The sequence below is a fragment of the Melozone crissalis genome, unplaced genomic scaffold, assembly GCF_028551555.1.
Source record: "Melozone crissalis strain CALT ecotype California unplaced genomic scaffold, PUWL_Pcris_2 ptg000005l_1, whole genome shotgun sequence".
Lineage (NCBI taxonomy): Eukaryota > Metazoa > Chordata > Aves > Passeriformes > Passerellidae > Melozone > Melozone crissalis.
Window position 1 is genome coordinate 68,502,413 of NW_026535783.1, and position 18,886 is coordinate 68,521,298.

At 39.0% G+C, this 18,886-nt stretch overlaps 1 protein-coding gene across 2 annotated transcripts in view; it reads left to right on the forward strand.

Moving 5' to 3' along the window:
• Nucleotides 1-3,326: 3,326 nt before the first annotated feature.
• The window catches only part of ST8SIA4 (ST8 alpha-N-acetyl-neuraminide alpha-2,8-sialyltransferase 4), a 51,853-nt gene continuing 36,293 nt past the window's right edge, over nucleotides 3,327-18,886 (forward strand). Inside the window, exons 1-4 of one of the 2 annotated variants that reach the window (XM_054283173.1) lie at nucleotides 3,327-3,751; nucleotides 8,186-8,317; nucleotides 10,442-10,474; nucleotides 17,084-17,341. In XM_054283173.1, the coding sequence (XP_054139148.1) occupies nucleotides 3,639-3,751; nucleotides 8,186-8,317; nucleotides 10,442-10,474; nucleotides 17,084-17,341 (536 nt within the window). In that variant the 5' untranslated portion in view covers nucleotides 3,327-3,638. The remainder of the gene's footprint in view (nucleotides 3,752-8,185; nucleotides 8,318-10,441; nucleotides 10,475-17,083; nucleotides 17,342-18,886) is intronic. The other variant, XM_054283181.1, reaches the window with a different exon arrangement.

The window sequence follows — 18,886 nt, forward strand, 5'->3', positions numbered from 1 at the left end:
ATGCTACAGCTTCCCCAGGAAATCTCTTCTAGTGTCCCCAGGAAATCTCTTCTAGTGTTTCTTTATCCTCAGTGATAAAACAGCCTGAACTAATTCAGAAGAGATTTCTGGCCACCCATATAAAACATTAAATACTCTTAATGAAAAAGGGACTTTATATGATAGTATGCATTAACAAACATAAATGTTTCATGTTTCTAGGCACCATCTTCAGCATGAAATGCAGTTCTTCAAGAACTCTTTGCCATAGAAACTAATTAGCGCTCTGAAATTTGAAATGCTTAAATGCAAGATTATTTGTATTCACGTTTTTGCTCCTCCAGTAGTCTTTGTGAAAGAAATTCTACTATTATCACCAGATGCCACAAAATAGGATTTACTGAACATGTTTCTGGTTCACAGAGCTAAACCATGCCTCTAATAATGTAAAACAAATCATACTATTTGATATAAATGCTATTCAAATATTTAAATAGATTGATGATTTAAATATCATAAGGATGTATGAAAAAGAGGAAATAATTTCAAGGCATAATTTAGATAGCTTTTTAGAAGTATGAACTGCTGTAGATGGCACAAAGATAAAGGAATTGGTGAAATACTAAATATGAATATTTAAACTCTGCACCGTAAACTCATTTTCTGTAAAAAATTAATTCTATCACTGCAAATGAAATGTAACATCTGGCTGAATTATATTACATATGTGCTATACATATATGTATTATTTGTGTCTGCTGTTACTTGAGAATCAAACTATAGTAGTTTTAAATAGAGAATTCAGTAGAGAATAAAACTACACCAGGAGGGAGACCCAAGGAAGGGCAGAACAGCTGAGAGGGGTCCTCCTCATTGTAGTCAGAGCTGTAAGTCTATTTCTGAATGAAAGCTCAGGAGTGATTTGGAAGAGGAGTGAACAAATAGGGAACTTGCTCTGGATCCACTTCTAAGGAGCTTCTGAAACTCTGGGTCCCTGTTACATAGATAACATCAGAGCTTTGAATGGCATAGACAGAAGGTGAAGTCAGTGAATCACTGTAGGGGATGAGCTGGTTTACGTCTCATGATGCCACAGTCCTTTTCTGACCCAGAAGTATGTTTTCATGTTAGTAGAATGACGGGCATGGGAACAGCTGAAATTTTCAGGAAAATGCCACAGGTTGTTATGTGCATTGTGCTTTTTTTTGAGAAGTGGTTTCCTCCATGTTTTACCTAAGTATGAACTGACAGTTTTTCATTGTAGTAACTGGAAAAATCCTTTTGAGTCTTGATGGTTAGGAGCTTGAACTTTATTGATCAGTTTCAGTCAGACTGGTTGCAACCAGACCAGGCAGGGAAAGAAAAGTGCACTGCTGGGCATGGCGGGAATATCACTGTCAATTCTCAAGTGTCTTAGACGCAGGCAGGGATTTCTTGTGTTGAGTGAGAATTAGTTCTCATGAAGCAGCATGGGAGCTGGGTTTTAACCTTCAGGGAGGAAGAAGTGCAGCAGTAGGTAGAGGAGAAGAAGATGATGGAGGCAACACTGTTTTCTTTTGAACCTACATGTGGTCTGGCATGAAACCAAGGAGCTGCTGTGGCTAACTGTATCGTAAACTGACTTTGGTAGTTGAGGATGGAATCAAGTAAAATCAACTCCTGAAGATGGCTGAATTCGGGATCCTCTACATACATTTTCAATGCCTATTTTTAATTAGTCCATCTAAATACAAAAATAATCTAATATACAAAAATTATATAAGGTATAAAAAATATCAATGATATTCAACAGAATTGACATCCTTACTTTTAGGCTAAACATGTGATGTAGTTTTTACAAAGATATTAGGTAGAGTTTTGCATTGAATAAACTTTTTTTTTTTTTTAAAGACTGTCAGGCATCATACAATGGGAAATTTGAAATTCATTCTCACAGATAGAATGGGTTTTTCTCCCTTTGCTGCTGATGCCTTAGAGAGATCACTTTCTGAGACTAAGTTATTAGAGCGACAGCAGAGAAGAGCACAGAAAATGCAGCTTGATCTGTCTTGCGTGGAAGGAAACTGCAATTTCCATTCAATTGCACTGAGACTGAATTAAAACTTTTTTACTACACACAACTGATTTTTCCAACATAAAAATCAGTTGGAAATTGATTGAAATTGAAAGGCTATTAGTAGCCTTAAGATTTTCAACGACTTCTCTAACATTTCCTCACTCCTCATGCCTGTGAGGGAGTACTCTCCTAGAAAGCAAGAATGTGTACTTCCAAATTTCTTTGCATCCGCCTGTGAAATGTCTGTTACCGATCAGCTCTGGACACAAGATGGCAAGCCAAATAGACCCAGGGAAGGTTCTGTCATCCCATGAGCTCTTGCTTGTAATTTAAGCTAGAAAAGAGAAGTCACACCAAATTTACCATCAAAGCCTTCCTGGATCCCTGTGGGAGGTGTGTCATATTGGCCTTACTTGGTCCGTAAGAGCAAACTTAAGGGCTGTGGGCAGATCCCTGTCACACAGAATCAGCATAGTTCCAGTTCACTCACTTTGAAAAAGGCAAAACAATACTGAGAAAAGCTGATTTAGCCAAAAATTTAATCTTCATGTGATGTGGGATTATCCATCTCAAAGGTTTTGGGTTTTTTGTTTCGTTTACGGGTTTCATGGGTGGTTTTTTTGTTGTTTTGGTTTTTTTTGTTTTTTTGTTTGTTTGTTTGTTTTTTCTCCTGCATTTCAGAGAAACTGTCACAGCAGAAATTAGGAAAATAACGGCCGTGTTGAGACGGTGTGGATGAAACAAGGTCCTGGAGAGCGCGACATGGGCGGTGGATTTGGCCGGACTCCAGGCGGGTCTATACGGGGGCCACGTCTCTTCCCTTCTGCATTCCCGCCTTCTCCTGCGGCTTTGGAACAGCAAGACCGGGAAAAACCCCCAGTGCCTTGTTCGAGCCACAATCAACCATATCGGGAGCGAGGGGGGAAAAATATAACCATTGACGAAAATCCCTCATCTTTCTCTGAAGTGTGTTCCTTTTCTGCAGCACAGAAATGGGCAGTCCTTCGCTCTCACTTTCAGACACCCAGCTGGCAACATGGACACAATGGACATGACCCAGGCGAGGAGCGCAAGCCTTCCTCAAACCCGGTGGAGCCTACCGCGGAGCACTGCCACCTCCCCTCGCCCCCCCTGGCGCCACCCGCGTCCTCCGCTCTCCTCCCCGCGCCAAGGCCCCACCCGCTCTGTCCGCATTGGCCACGCTTCGCCCGCCCCCACCCCCGCCCCGGCGAGGGCGGCACTGGCCCCGCCTTCGGCCGAGGGGTGCTGCAGCGGATCTGGGTGGGCCGGGGAGCGGCGGAGCGGTCCTCGGCTCGGCCCTGTTCTTCCGACGCCCAGAGACGCCGCGGACTCGTCTCCCCGGCCGAGGCGAGCTTGCAAGCCCAGCTGCCTGGCAGGGCTAAAGAGAGACAAACTAAACGCCAAAGAACCTCCAGCCTCTGCTTCTGCCTGGCTTTATTTTATCTCCTGTAATTATTTCGGAAAAAAATAACCAAAAAATACATCGCCGTGTTTTTAACAATTCGTGACGCGTATGCAGCTGTTTCCGGCACACCCCTGATAACAAAGGAAAGGGGGGAGTGGGCCACGTTTCGCAGAAGACATGCGTTCTGTCAGGAAGAGGTGGACTGTGTGCACCATAAGTCTCCTCCTCATCTTCTATAAGACGAAGGAAATAACACGGACCGAGGAGCGCCAGGAGGCAGCTCTCGCCGGGTAACTGCGGGACGCCGTGACGGGAGGGCGATCCGAGAGGGCGGCTGGGCCGTGTGGGTTGTCAGGTGCTCCGGAGCTGCTCAGGCTGTGACCCGCAGCTTGCGATACCAGCGCAGCTCGGCGCTCTCGCTGAGGGGCGCTGCCGGGGGGCCCGGATGCCGCTACGGAACGAGTGGCGAGTGGGGCTTGCTGCCAAGCCTCGGCGGCCGAGGGTGGGTGCGAGTGCACGGGAAAGAACAGGAGCTGCCCTGCTTCGGAAGTTGCCTCCCAGCCGCCGTAACGGGGCGCTCCTGGGAAGTTTCACCGATCCGCGGCTGCCCCGGGACGGCCCGAGGTGGCGGCGGCGGTCGCTGGAGCTCGTTGTGCCTCGGTTTCTTGCCTTCCGCAGCCAGGCGTGGTGGGATGCAGGTCTGCTTCCGTCTTTCGTGTTTGCCTGGAAGCTTTGTTTAACGTGGCTTTTTCTTAAGGATTCTTGCTCTGAGAAAAGCGTAGCTCTCTTAGCTCTCGAGCTTCCTCCACTGGAAAGTCTGGTCCCTCGCTGAGACCATTTGTTACATACTCTTTCCCTTTGCTGCCTGTGGTTGACTCAAAACGAAGCGCAAAGAGTTCCTTGCCATTTTTATCTTTGCACCTCAGCTTTCTCTTTATGTATGTGAATTCATCCTGCATTCCTCATTTTTCTCCCATCTTGCAGCTGTTCTCTGGAGATGCTAGCTTTTCAACCAAGTTGGTTTTTCCATGGTGATGTATAAGATTTTGGTTTCTCTGGAGCAATGCATGAATTTATTGGTCGTTCAATGTAATCGATAAAAGCTAAGTAGGAACTCACACTTTCTGTTAGTGTATGTCGACTGTGGGTCGAATTCTTTCACAGTAGATTTTTGTCCTCTTGTGTAAGCCCTTGCCTTAATTTAAGGAGGAGGCAAAAGGGGGTTGTAAGTACCCGTACAGGCCTGGGAGAAGCTGAGGCAATAACAACCTACTTGGCCCCCGGAGTTAAAGACGAAGGACATCCCTCTTTCTCAGGCAGTCTGGTGAGGGAAGGGGATACAGGCAGCTGAGCACGGCTGGGCAGCTGTCTGGGCAGCTGTCGCTCCGGCACATGCTGAGGGCAGGGACTGTCCGCACCTGTGTGTGCAATATTTGCTTCCTTTTTTATTCAAGATTTTTACAGCTTTCTGGTATCTCTTCCTCTTGTTCAGCCTGAGTGTAACCCGGTTTCTACCACAAACCTATCTATATTCTTAGGAGATGAACAGAAGCTTAAAATTTGGGGTTACAGCTATATGAAAACAGATGTGAAAATGAATGTGTGAGGCAGAATTGTCATTGATACCCGTGTTTCTTAGTATGTGCTCCTTCCTCTCAGACTAGAAGGAACTGATGAAATTGTTCAGAAATCACTATATATAAGTTCGCAATGAAAAAACTGCTTTCCGCTCACTGCACATTGTTTGACACAACTTAAAACCTTACTAAAATGAACTGTTGTTTTAATATTAAATGGAAGGAAACAAGTGTGTTTAGTTATAAATACACATGTTCCTAACAAACACTTTAAAATACAGCTATAATATACTTCTGACATTGTGATATCTCTGTTTCTTTATCAGGGAGACTTCTTGTGCTGTATGGTACTACTCACTTTCACTAGGGAAATATTTTTTCTCTTCACAGCCTGTTGTCCCATTCATTACTGTAGCAAAAAAAATAGCCTAAAAATGTATTGCTCATCACTGCTGCCTCTGTTGATGTTACACTTTCCTTTCTCCTGAATTAGGGGTTTGGGATGTTGGGTTATTTTTGACTGGTCACGTGAGCAAGCAAAGTCAGTTTTCCATGGATTATTTTACTTTCAGAAGTTATGGATGTACGAGGTGGCCCATTTTATGGTTATTAGTAGCAGCAGACAACTCAAAATGGACTGGCTATATACAATTCCAAGTTACATGAGAACTTCTAAACCAGCTGTGCACTTTCATAGAGAAGTGTGCTAGGACAATTACTGTGAAGTGCACCCTACTTCAAATAGACAGTAATGTCCCTTTCAAGGTTAAGCAAGTAATGAAACATGCATGCTATGCGCAGAGTAGTGTTGCTTAGACAGTGTCATCTTCTACTGAAATGGAATACACTTGAAGTCAGTTACTTTATTTGATGAACTATCTTCATGAGAAGAGAGTCTTGTGATATAGGTCTGATTGGTCACCAATGCAAGGTAATCCAAAGTGAAGGCTGACACTGTCAGTTGTAAGTTGCTGCCGCAGTATGGCAGTTCTTTCAGTTATATCAGAGAGGATTTGCAATGATTCTAGAAGATACAAAATAATCAACATTTCTTTCATTTATTTACACAATGAAGAATTACCTGGAGAAAGTTTGGATTTTTATGTATTAGTTTATTTAATATTGCTTTAAGTGAAAATTAATCTAATAAAGGGGAGAGAAGCATCTAAATGAGCCCAATTGTATTCATAGTAATAACTTTAACACAAAGTGCTTAGGATCTTCTTTCATAAGAACATAATTTAACATTTTTTCAGTGTACAATCTGTGTAATTAACTGCAGTTGTAAATTGTGACTATGGAAATTGGCCACGTATCGAGTGCTATGGTTTAAGTGTTGGCAGTGCATTTTGTTACTAAGTTTTGTCACTTGTTTAACTGTTCAAGTGTGTACTAAATAATATTTAATCTAGAATAAACTAGAGACATCTCTGAAGTATCCTTAGACTGAGAGCTTTACCTGGATGTAATTTGGTCATTTGCCTTTAGATGCATGCACTCAATGCATGTAGAAAATATATGCAGGAATATATATGTAATTAATATTATTACAACGATTTTGGAAAAGTTTTAGAGAATAAAAAATGTTAATATAGCAAAAGGTATTAGTTGGATACTGGCTATTGGATTTAGGGACTTCTGCAGCATCTTCCCATGCATTCAGGTTCGCAGGATTTGGGTAATTTGCATACAGGTCATGAACCTAAAGTTGTAGATTTTTGGTAGATGGCAGCCTTACCTCTGCACCAGTGTGATGTCTGGGCTGCAGGGTGTTGGCATGAGGGTGAGGGAGAAAGGGAGCTGCAAGTAATGGTTTTGGTGAGGAGTATGGTAATGGTTTGTTAGTTAATGGGGCTTTTGCAATGACAGCATGTTTTAGAAATTACTGCATATTACCAGTTTTGTTAATTTAGCTTAATGAATGTCCTATTATCCTTAATTAATTTTCTATTGCTTGTGTTTAGTCTGTTGTGTATTTTACTATGTATTATTGCTTTATATACAGCCAGTAATGTTGCTGTGTTTCTTACTAAGGGCTCTGATACCATTGTTATCAAAGCTTACAGCCGCAGAAAAACAAGTGTCAGCAATTCTGGAAAGCTTTCAGGCTCACATCTTTACCGTTTTGTTCATTGAAAGGACTAGGTCAGATATTCTGTTTCCAAGTTATTGTTTTTGGCAGTATTTCAGTGCATGCTTATTTAACAGAAAAACAGATTTCTATATATCATTGTCCTGTGCACACCTGAGTTACGAGACATTTTTTTGTGGTGGACTTTTGCCTCCAACAACTTTGATATATTTGTGGTGAACGGCCATGTTTAAACTCAACTGAACGTTGCTCTGGCGTCTAAAAGACTGTGGATGATACACTATAGATGATAATGGAAAGATGTGGAGATAAAAATGAGTTTTACTTGTAACACCTTAAGTTGTGCTTGTAGTGTTTGGCTTCTTTGCCTCATTTATGTTATCCTGTTGGCTAATATCACTGCATCTTGTGCTAGCTCACCAGGTGTTCAGTGGTCATCACTCAAAGCTTACTGTATTTATTTCTTTTGAGGTTACCTTGCCAAAAAATTACAATCATATGACTGATGGACAGGATAAGACAGTTGGAATGTTTTGGATGTGTGCGAGCAAAAGTTTCATGAAATGTTAGGAAAATTTTGTATTTTGTATGTCCTTAAGCTCCAGAATTCCATACTTAAAAATCTTAGTGTTTTTAAGCAGAAGGCCAAAAATATCTTTTAAACCAGTATTGCAGATTTTGAGCTGGGCAAAGGCTTGAAATGTAATACTTGATTCTTAGTTTAGTACTAGAAATTTGGAACCTAGAAGTGCAGACTCTGCCTTACAATCATAATGAAGTTTTGTCCAGATTCACAATTTGGAGTTTATTGTAGTTCTTGTTATGGCTATTCCATTACAAGTATAAACAAATTTAAGCTCCTTATTTGCGTATTCAACTGTTACAGAAACTGTGTCACAGATTTTTTCTGTTACAGTTTATTTTCTTTAGAAAGCTAAGAGATAGTTGCTTATTTTTTTGTGAATAAAAGGATATATTGCTGGGGCTTGGGATGTAAATTACTTGAACTGGAGTTATCCTCGATGTAATTGTGTGCTTTCTATATTGCATTGCAGAGATGGTGTACTGAGTGTGAGTAGATCAATCATCAATAGCTCCGATAAGATAATTCAAAAGGGTGGCTCCTCAATTTTCCAACATGCTGCAGAAGGTTGGAAAATCAATTCTTCTTTGGTAATGGAAATAAGGTGAGTTTCCTAAATAAAAAAGCAATTCATTTCACCTTGCCTATGATTATTTTAATTTATGTTGCTCTATGATCCCTTTGGTCTATAAAACAGTAATTTGATTTACATTTGCAAGTGGATGTTTTTAAAGTGTATCTATTTAGGTTTCAGTGTTAAATGCAACTGTATGACATTAGGCTTCAAAGTAAAGTCATCTGTCATAAGAATTAATAAAATGTTTTCACCTGGCTGTGACTGTAAGACCTGTGTAATCAATCTCTATTATTCATGTCCATATTTAAGCTGGTTGTCTAGAACTCTTCCACAGTCAATGGTGAGAAACTGGTGCTTTTAGGACATGATTTTCTCTTATCCTAAAGGTTTGGTATAGAACAGGTGAAAGCATCTTAAGCATACCAGCTTTTCTCCCTTGACTACAGAGGGAGCTTAGGCAAACAGCTGGGGTGCAGGAGTCAGTAGCTGGGCCATCAAGTGTTGTGAGTCCGCTTGTGGCTGTGGCTGGTCCACATCACAGGGTCAGACACTGACAATAGCTGTGTCTTAAGCCGTTTCCTTTATTGACATGAGGCCTTAGGCTTATGCTGAGGGGGCAGCCCAGTAGCAGAGTTGAACTGTTTGATAGTTCTGATGTGTCTTTACAGTGGATCTCTGCACCTTGGGGCCTCAAGAGAGTAGCAGGATGCCTCTGAGTGTGTCGTGTTGTATCTTCCCCGTCTTCATCAGGAAGATGGCCCATGAGAGAAGCGCATGGAGCATGGATTGGCATTGTGGAGTTCTAGGAGTGCCACATGCTATGAAAAATGAGGGAAAGTAACTATTTTTAACAACAATTGCATAGTAGATTAGACCTGATTTCTGAATATTAAGATTTTAAATAGTAATGTGTTCCAATTAAAATGTAGTTTCTATTTCCCTTTCTACTTTTATTTTAATTTTTTTTTAAATTAAGGGATGTTTTAGAAACCCCTAAATCATGCATTGTTTTCATGTATAAAGGCATGGCTTCTCTGAATGAGAAATATAAGAATTTTTTTAATGACTTCTATTTTATGTCCCTAATTCTAAAACATGCAGAAGATAAAGGTAGCTCAGAAACGTATGTATCAAAAGTTATGGGTCCAAAAGTTGGGAAAAAACAGTTTTTTCTACTTGTGAAGTATGCTGATTTGGAAATGATTGACTATAAGTAGAGACAATTATTCTCAGTCATTTTACTGAAAATTTGAGTATCATATTTCAGAACCATTTAAAACCGATATGCTTTACTGCTCAAGCCAAACAATAAGCAAGAAAAAGTATTACAATAACCTTTTGGTTAAAATCAAGAGAGAAAATTAAGCTTGGGTTTTGCCAATTTTCCACCTGTTCCAAATGCAAAATATGTTATTCAGACAATGAAGTAAAACAGTGGAGAATGCTTTAGTATGTTTTCATCCTGTTAATACATGTATATCATTTCATGTGTAATAATTTCAATCTACTAGATTAATGAGATTCAAAATCTCATTTTTTTCTTAATCAAATCAAAATCTCTAATTTTTTCTTAATTGTTTCTAGAGAGGGAAATCTCTCTTATTTAATAAATCACTATTGTGTACTTAAGAACCACTTTTATATGTGGGGTTTTAAAATACCGTGCAGGGAAGGGGGTCTTTTTTGTCTCATTAGTATAGTGAAGAAAGCGGTGTATCTTGTACATTGGCTTAAGTACTAGAAGTAGAGGTTCCACTGTAATTCTTCCATTGTAAGAGTGTACCATAGAGGGCATAAAGCTGAGATTATTTAGAAGTCCACATTGCCAGTCTTGTTTTCAGAGGAAATGGCTACCTTAATGAACTCTGGGGCAGACAGAATAGGTAGGTGTGAACCAGAAAATTATTTTAGATTAATGTGACTTAGGGTCAAAAGTTGACATGAACTCTATGAAAGGAGTCAGTGCTACCCATCAGGCGTAATCTTTCCAGCAATCCTCTTTGCTGACATGTATAGCACATTCAGTTATGGTTCTCAGTAGTGAGAGAGAGATATCAGGCATGCTTTTCACTGAGGAAGTTGCATGCAACCCCTTCTGATGTATTTCAGTCTGATGTTGACTAAATTATGTACATTCTCTCACTTTTTCAGGTGGTTTGCTATGCACCTTTCTTCCATGTTACAGTAAGAAGCATTTTAGCTGTAGTTTTACACTTACCTTTCAGGACTAATTTTAAAAGTGTCTAGCAAAGTCGTACAGTATTCTTGTGGTTTAACTAACTGCTTAGCCCTCCATAATATGTTGCATGCACTGTGTAGACTATGAAGATGATTCATTGTCTATAATTGCAGCTGTTAACATGAAGAGTGGTCTTGTGGTGTGATCATAGGAAGTAACAGTAAGAGGTAAATAAAAAGCAAGTTAGTGCCTGTTGAGTAATGTATAAAATGTTATCAGTTCTAAGTAGTGGAGAAATAATTTGTGAAGCCATTAGTGTGCATCATAAAGATATTTCATAAAACTTAGAGTCATCCACGAATGACAGATGTTTTTGTGTCTTACTTCAGCTTGCCACCCACAATAGCAATTTTCAAATGTAGAAAGTATTTTTTTTCTTTGTTCAAGGACAATTGGTCAGTGGTGTGTCAAATCGTGTTGATTGGCATCTAGAATATTGTACTTTGTATTGCTTTCTTGACTTTGTGGTCATTGTCTCTCACCATTTTATTTTTGCTCAAGTTAGTGATGTGTCTGTCAGCCTCAAAGGCCTTAGGAATTCTTGGCAAAGCCAAGCTCAGATAGGAGTCAATGAGTGGTAAATCTTCTTCATCAGGACCCCATGGAAGGATGGAAAGCTTTCAGTGGGTTTCTGGTGCTCTAGAACTTTACAGCCAGAAAAGGCAGTCTGTGGAGTGTATCAGCCTTCTTGGGAAGGCAGCAGCCTTTTGGAGATACTAAGCAGGCTTAAGAAGAAAGTGCTAGACTTTCTGTGATTGAGGTGAAAATTATGGGTATTACTAATTAGTATTACTATTTACTTGGGGCTGTGTGAAATGGTCTGCCTTTATAGTGATTGATTTAGTAGGAGACTGGTCTTTGCAACTGATGTTACTTTCTCATTGCTGGCAACTTCTTTGAAGAAGAATTGATCATTCCTGTGACAAAGGGATGAAAGGGAAGAAGACTGCTTTCTTGGCTCCCTTTTCTATCTGTGTTATTTCAGTCATGAAGAGGAGTCCAACATCTGCTAAGGTTTTATGTCTTATGTCCTTTCTACTCTCTGTAGCAATGTGAAAGTTTTCCTCATGCTTATAGAAATAAGGAGACTTCATTTATAATGAAGGCTATAGTTTCAGAAAGTAGGGATGTGTCTGCAATGGTACAAACCTGTTTGAGAAGGCCTTCTACACAGGACTGATGACAGCACATCTATGACCTGTGTGAAATGAACTACAATTTCCTGTCTGTGACTTTTTTCTACTTACTTTTAAGTAAATATGGTAGTTTATGCTGAAAGGAGCAAAATAAGGTTATGAATTGCAGGAAGGCAAATTTTTAAATAACTACATTGGGAATGTATTTATCTCTACAATTTAACAGAGACTATTTCCTGTCAGAAAAGTGTGAGAATTTGTAAGATGTCAGCAGCATCTAAAAAAAAAAAAAAAAAAGTATCTTCCTCCTTCAAAAGGTTCCAATTATTACCAATTTTTGTCTTACAATTTAGTGTGAAACAGCTCTGATAAGTCCCTGAAGTGCTAGCAGTAAATACAGAGCCAGCAAAGGAGCACTACAATTGCTAAGTAGTAAATACAACTCGGCAATGGAGCACTACAATTGCTCTGAAGCTTTTGGAGCAATGTTCTGAAGCCATTTGCACTGTTTCTTTCTGATTGTTTTTGTGTCAAAGACATAGAATCCAGGGTTCTCTGGTCTGGTTTAGTTATATTAATCCTCAGGAGATTTTTGCTTGCCAATCTGTCTTATTCTACCTTGCTTATCTTCTTCAAAAGCTGGTATATGGACGACCTTCCTTTTGCATGCCCACTCTCTTGTATTAAAGTGTTTCTGTTTATGTGACCTCCATCAGCTGGGAACTCCTTGAAGCCCTTCCAGGGTTATTTGCAGCTAGGTATGTTTTTAACAAATCCAAATTAGTGGTTGAACTAGATGATCTTTCAAGTCCTCTTCCAACACAAACTATCCTATGATTCTAAAGACTGCTTTTCTTGAAGAGCTTTTCTTGAAACCCTTTCAGACTCAAGTAAAACCTAGCACAGGTGCTGTGGTCCTCACTGCTTCCTCAAGAAACCAGCAGGAGCTGGAACTCTAGTCATGTAAAAGAGCAAGCTGTGACCTTCTGTAACCATAGAGGTTGTTCTTTCATGTTGTTTTTAATTAAAATAAGTTAGCTGGCAAAAATCATGTTTTATCTAGGTTGCAATCCCTGGTGATTCTAAAGGCTGAGGGTCACCTTCTACTTTCCAGCTGCGGAGTGCAAAGCAGGGTTAGAACTTGATAGATTTAAAAGTGGGGTTGTTTATGAAGGCCTGTCAGAGACAGTCTGCAGGAAATCAAGAGGAGGGATTAGAAATCTACAGCATAAAAGTTTTTTAAAAAATGTTGAATGGTTTTTTATTCCCAGATAAATGAAGGATATTGCTAAGAATAAGGTGTAGGCCTAAGCAAGACATAAGGAACAAGAGCCTCAGCTTCTGTGGAAAAGATCTGAAGAATACTATGCTTCCAGTAAGGCCAGGGAAGCACTGACAGAGGTGCCTGGGGAGGTTGTCAAGTCCCCACCACATGGGATTATTAGGAACATATTAGATAAACATGGGCTTGGGGACATGTAGGTAAAGGCATATCTTCAGTGGGCACAGAGAGGATCAAGTCCATCTCTGTTCCATAATGTGATTGCTGGTGAAACTTCCTGGGCACTTAGGATGCACTCTAGAGGCTTCTCCTCACACCTGGGGTGGGTCTACTCAAGTCCAGCCGCAATGAATTATGGCACTGCCTTCCTCTACAAAAGTGACTTTCCCCAGAAAAAGCATTGACAGTCATATTTCAGTTTTCTTAAGAATGTCTAAAAATATACATGGTTTTGTAATTTTCAAATTGTCTAGTGGTCTATTTTCTTTTGTTCATTCACACAGTTCTGAGGCAGGTTAAAAACAGTTTGAGATTGTATAATAGTTTTGTAATACAAAGACCACAGTACAAAATGAAACTAGTAAAATGTGTGATGAGAAAAATGCCATCATGCTGCCCCAGAGCAGTACATAGTGTTAACATTTGGAAAGCAGTTCAGAGACATTACTGTTGCATGAACTCAGGACAGTCACAGATTATGACACTGTTTTTTTGAGTCATGTAAACATGTTCCAAGCAGCTGCTTTGCTGTAATTAAGGGTGAGTCACAACAGTCTCACCTGACCACAAAATGGCTCAGGTCACACCCTGACACAGTTTTATTTGTCATAAAAAAACTTGAAAACCACCTTAAATGAAACTGTTTACACAGTTTAGCTTAAGGCTGCAGAACATTGTTTCTTCAAGGTTTGCTAAAAACACTAGTCTTTTTTCCCTTACAGTTGAGCTTAGTTTTGAATTTAGTATGCAGCTTGAAGTAGATTAGTGCTTACTTGTGAAAATTGGAAGTACTGTTATTGCCATGGTATCAGTGAGTCAGTAGCACAGAGGAACTTAAAACAATAACATGGACTCTGCATTATTTATCATATTACTGTCAGTATCAGAAGATACCTGGATACAGTCAGATGAATCAATAAAAAATATTTTAATGTTAACATGATTTAATGTTAACATAATGACAGCCTCAGATAAGAAAATATTTTTGAATATGTGAGAAGATACTAAGATTAGACATTTCTGACTATCTCAGCATTTTATTGAAAAATAAATTCTGTAGACATTTTGGAAATTTTGGCTGTGTTAAGTGAGTGGTTGATTATCTGATTCTAATTCAGGTCTACATGAAAATCTTTGGAGGACTTTTATAAGCATATAGATAAATGAGTTTTGAATGTTAGCAACCAAATGAATAATGGAAGCCAATGTGCTTTTACTTTTTTGACACTGTTTGCGTAACTTCACTGCCTTCCTCTTTAAAAATAATACAGAAGATACTGCGTTCATGCACAAATGTTGGTTTTTTTTGCTAGTATGGGCAGTTTAAGGCCAATTTTTTATAGATAACGGGAACTAAAGCAAATCTTCTGGTGATCATGTGACTTTTTGTAGTTGGAAATCTTGTTCCTGTGAATTGCAGTTAATTTTTTGAGGTTTTGACATTCATCAGTGGTTATCCCTTCTCACATCAAAGTTGATGTGAAATGAGTTTCTTGATAGTTTGGCCGATGATGTTTGTAGGTTTTGATGGATTCATATTATCTTTTACAGCTCCAGCTGTAGTAGACCTCTTCCTATGTGATGAATAATTGCAGTAATTTTTAATACTTATAAATTAGGCAATTCTTTCTTTCCTTTTCTTTTTTGTTTTGTATCAATTGATCTATCTGTTGCAGAGCGCCCACAAAGTTAAGCTATCAAACCCAAGGAGATTTAAAGTCCATTCAGTTTAAAGGCCAAATTGGAGTCTTCATCTTCCTTTTTACAGAAATACCTTGCCTGGCCTTAGCAAAGGCTAAACTCAGGATTTTAAGATTGTTTATCCTGCTTTTCTGAGTCCCTCATATGCCTCAGCATAAGTTGCCTTTACTGTGAGGCTGCTTGCTTCATGTGTGACAGCTGTAACAGATAGCCCAACATATTCCAGATATTCTTTCCTTTTTTTTTTTTTTGGCCAAGTTGAGGAAATGAGAGGAATTACTTTAAAACCCTTTATATTATGTTTCACTTTTCCTATGGCTTTTAAGATCTGAATCCATGCAAGATTCAGACATACTCTTCTTTCTTGAGGCAGCAACACAAGAGCTGGCTAGTGAGTATGGGTGTTTCTATTGTTCATCTCTTTTAATTTGTGGGGGATTGTTTCACCTTTATGGCTGTGACTAAGTGTTACAACTGCTAGCATAACATTTCTAGTTATCTTTTCCTGATTGGTTGTGCTCTATGGAAGTTTTTCTTTAGAAGCTTAATATGTAAAAAACATTCTTTTAGTTAACAAAATATCCATTTTTTTAAAATTCCACCTTACCTACTGACAACAGTGAAAAATACTAAGTTTTTGTTTTTCTTCTTATCTTCGTAGATGCAGAGGTTTCTAGTAGATTTGTTATGTACTAAACACCCTGGTCTGGCTCAGAACTCCCTGTCTGTTCCATAAGAAGGGTGTACTTGGTTCAGATGTGATTTTTCTTCACAAACATACCTGCTTCACAGGTGGACACAAGCTTGTAAAGCTTCGCTCATGTCTTAATTTGAAAAGACAGGTGTCTGTTAAGGAAGGCAGGAGCGTCTCTTGAAACGCAAAATGGAAACCCCCTCCCTCTGAATTATTATAATTTTGAAATTAAGGAGCTCTTAGGCAAAGATATGGGAATAGGAATAAGAGTTCTTTATTAGGAAAAATAAAAATAAAGATGCAGTAATAAAAAATAGCACCTTGACACCCTGTGGGTCAGGGTGGTGGTAGCAGTCTGATTAAATGGTGGCTGCAGTCCTCCCAAAGTGACAGATGTATTTCTGTTGAAACAATGACTCTGTAGAAAGGGTGTAGGTTTTCTCTGAAGGTACAGTGGTGTTGTAGATGGGTCTGGTCTGTTTCTGGGAATCTAGTAGGAAAAGGCTGATCTTCTGGGATTGTAGTGGGAAGAAGCTGCCTGTGGTGTTCTAAATAGCAGATTATATCCAGGTAGGAATGCTTGGCTCCTCCCCATGGGTGGAACATCTCACAGTGGGATGATGTAATTTTATCAGTCATGCTGTGAGACTCAATGGCCCATTAACAGAAGATATCTCCCCAGAGGGAGGATTGGTTGTGGAAGAGATAAAGAAAACCATCTCACCTGGTTTTAACAGATAGCAATTGAAAACACATCTCTGGCCACATCTTGCATTTGCAACCTAAGTCAGCTGACTTGCAATCCTGAGCCATCAGTGGCTCCTCCATCTCTGGCCTAGGGATTTTTTCAGCTTTTTATGTCAAGAGCGTACTGAAGACTGCTCTAGTCTGCCAGTTAAGCGTCAGTCATTACATACATTAGTCATAACATTGCAGTCATTATGTATCTGTTTTGAATCTATGTATTGAACATGTGCCAGTTTTTGGACCCTTGTTTCTACCGTTCTGTTGAGGGCAGAATGGAAGCTTTGGACAGAGTTTATTAGACAATCCCTCCCACTGAGTTACGAGGTATAGAACTTGTTTTCTAAATCCCTTGCATGTTAAACCCCTTCTCAGAGAGGAGTCAAGGTGTGATTTTAAATTTGTTTTTATGAAAACAAACTGCCACAGTTCTTTTTAAAAATGTCTTAATTCCAAAATTTTGTGAAGATAGTCAAACACAGTATGCCTTCAAATTTTCAGTTATCTTTCCTTTGTCTCTCTGTGTCTTTGTGCGTAGAAGTCATTAAGCACTCGTTCTGTAGTATTTGTGTGTTACATTGTAACCACAGTGTTAACTCCATCCTAAAAGCTTTGCTCTAACTCAATCCTAGAGCATGGGAAATTACCCTGGCAGGATTGACACTGTTTGCCCTCTGCTTTATGATGTATGGTTTGTGTAGTCTATACTGCTGCTAGATAAAATTCCATTTGAGCAGGGAGTGTTGGGTTTTGTCTCTATGTTTTTCTGTCAATGCAGGAAGAATATTCTCCAGTTCTTGGATGCCGAAAGAGATGTCTCAGTGGTCAAAAGCAGCTTCAAGCCTGGAGATGTAATTCATTATGTACTGGATAGACGTCGCACTCTAAATATTTCTCAGGATTTGCACAGCCTTCTCCCTGAAGTTTCCCCAATGAAAAATCGCCGATTTAAAACCTGTGCAGTTGTTGGGAATTCTGGCGTCCTTCTGAAGAGTGGTTGTGGAAAAGAGATTGACAGCCATGACTTTGTAATAAGGTAAGTTTTTATCTGCTGTTGAAGATGCAGGGTACTATATTTCTTGCAGAAAAGCTGGGAGAAATGTTTTAATCTGACATACATATTACGGGCATTAGCTAAATTAATCTGAAACATTATCCACCAACATGTGATTCCCCAAATTTAAATTCATGCTTATATAATTGATAAGAAGATTGTTGTGAAAATAAAACAAGGGAGAGAGGTTTGCATTATTTAATTTTGCTTTTTGCTGTGCTTATTCCAGACAAAATGATTCTTACAGAGGTCTTGGTTGAAGAAATGCAAAATGGTTTCTTTTTAAGAATACTCTTTTTTAGCTTTTGGTCAGCATAGATGGCCTTTTGTAAATTACTACATTACTTTTGTGTAGCATGTAGTAAAATTTCAGTGTAGTATATTGACGTTAAACGAGGATGCCCCTGAGGTAGTGGGAAGTCACCCTAATATATTCCTTCACATTGGTTTAAGAATCTATTCTTGCAGTTTGGGGAAAAATGATATGTTTCTCTTTTTATTTGTTCTTCAGACACACGGAGTAGAGGCCCTTTGGATTTCATGTATCATGTCAAAGCTGGCCTCATTTGACATCTTGGCATTATGTAGAAAATGCTGAGCAAGAGATGGGTACTTCTGCTTTTGAAGCAGAAGTTTCAATTGATTTGGTTTGAGAAGGGTGAAAGGACAGAAAAAAAAAAAAGGAAGACTGTGACAGAAAGCAATATAGAAATATTAGTCATTACAAGTTATTTGCTTTTTCCTTTTTTCACCTTAAAGAGTGATGAGGACAATAGTAAAATTAAAATAGTAAAAGGACATGGAAAAGAAAAATAATGGTTTTGCAGTACATAAATAAAAGAATATACATGAGTTTTATATTTCATTTGAAAGTTATTTTAACAAGTTGCAACTGAAGTAATAACACACTTCTCTTTCATTTTCCTTGTTAGTCGTACTTGTACCACTAGTTATTGAAATTAGCATCCTTACTTACTGCAGAGGAAATCTAAAATTAATTACCACAGTTTTAAACTGCATGTAGCCTATGGCATGCTTTTGTATTTTCTCTGAGATTAAATGTGATTCATTTAACAGGATGTCCTGGTTTTGGACAAATTTAGGAGGAAGTGCTCTGAAAGGAAATGTTCTGTATCCTTTATACTGAAGAGTAGGTTTTAGCAACTTTTTTTTCACGAGTTCTTACAGGTTTGAAAGTATTTTTCTTGGAGAAAGTGAAATATTGTTTATTTAACAAGCAAGTTGTTTACAGGTATGAAAAGAACAAATAATGTTAAATAATAAAACTTTTTGCTGCTTTGAAGAGATTCAGAATTTTTTCTGTAGTGTGGTTCAGTCTTTTACTGAGTCTGGAGCTGGTCTCTGGACCACCATGCAATGTGGGGGGGGCCCTGGACAATGTTTTGGTTTTTGGATTGGAGAAAAGCTGAATAGTTCTAGAAGACAAAGCTACTGTTCAGGAAAATCTTCTGCTTCAATTAACAAATGAAAAGCTAACTTAAAAAGCAAAGAAAGTACTCCATCTGT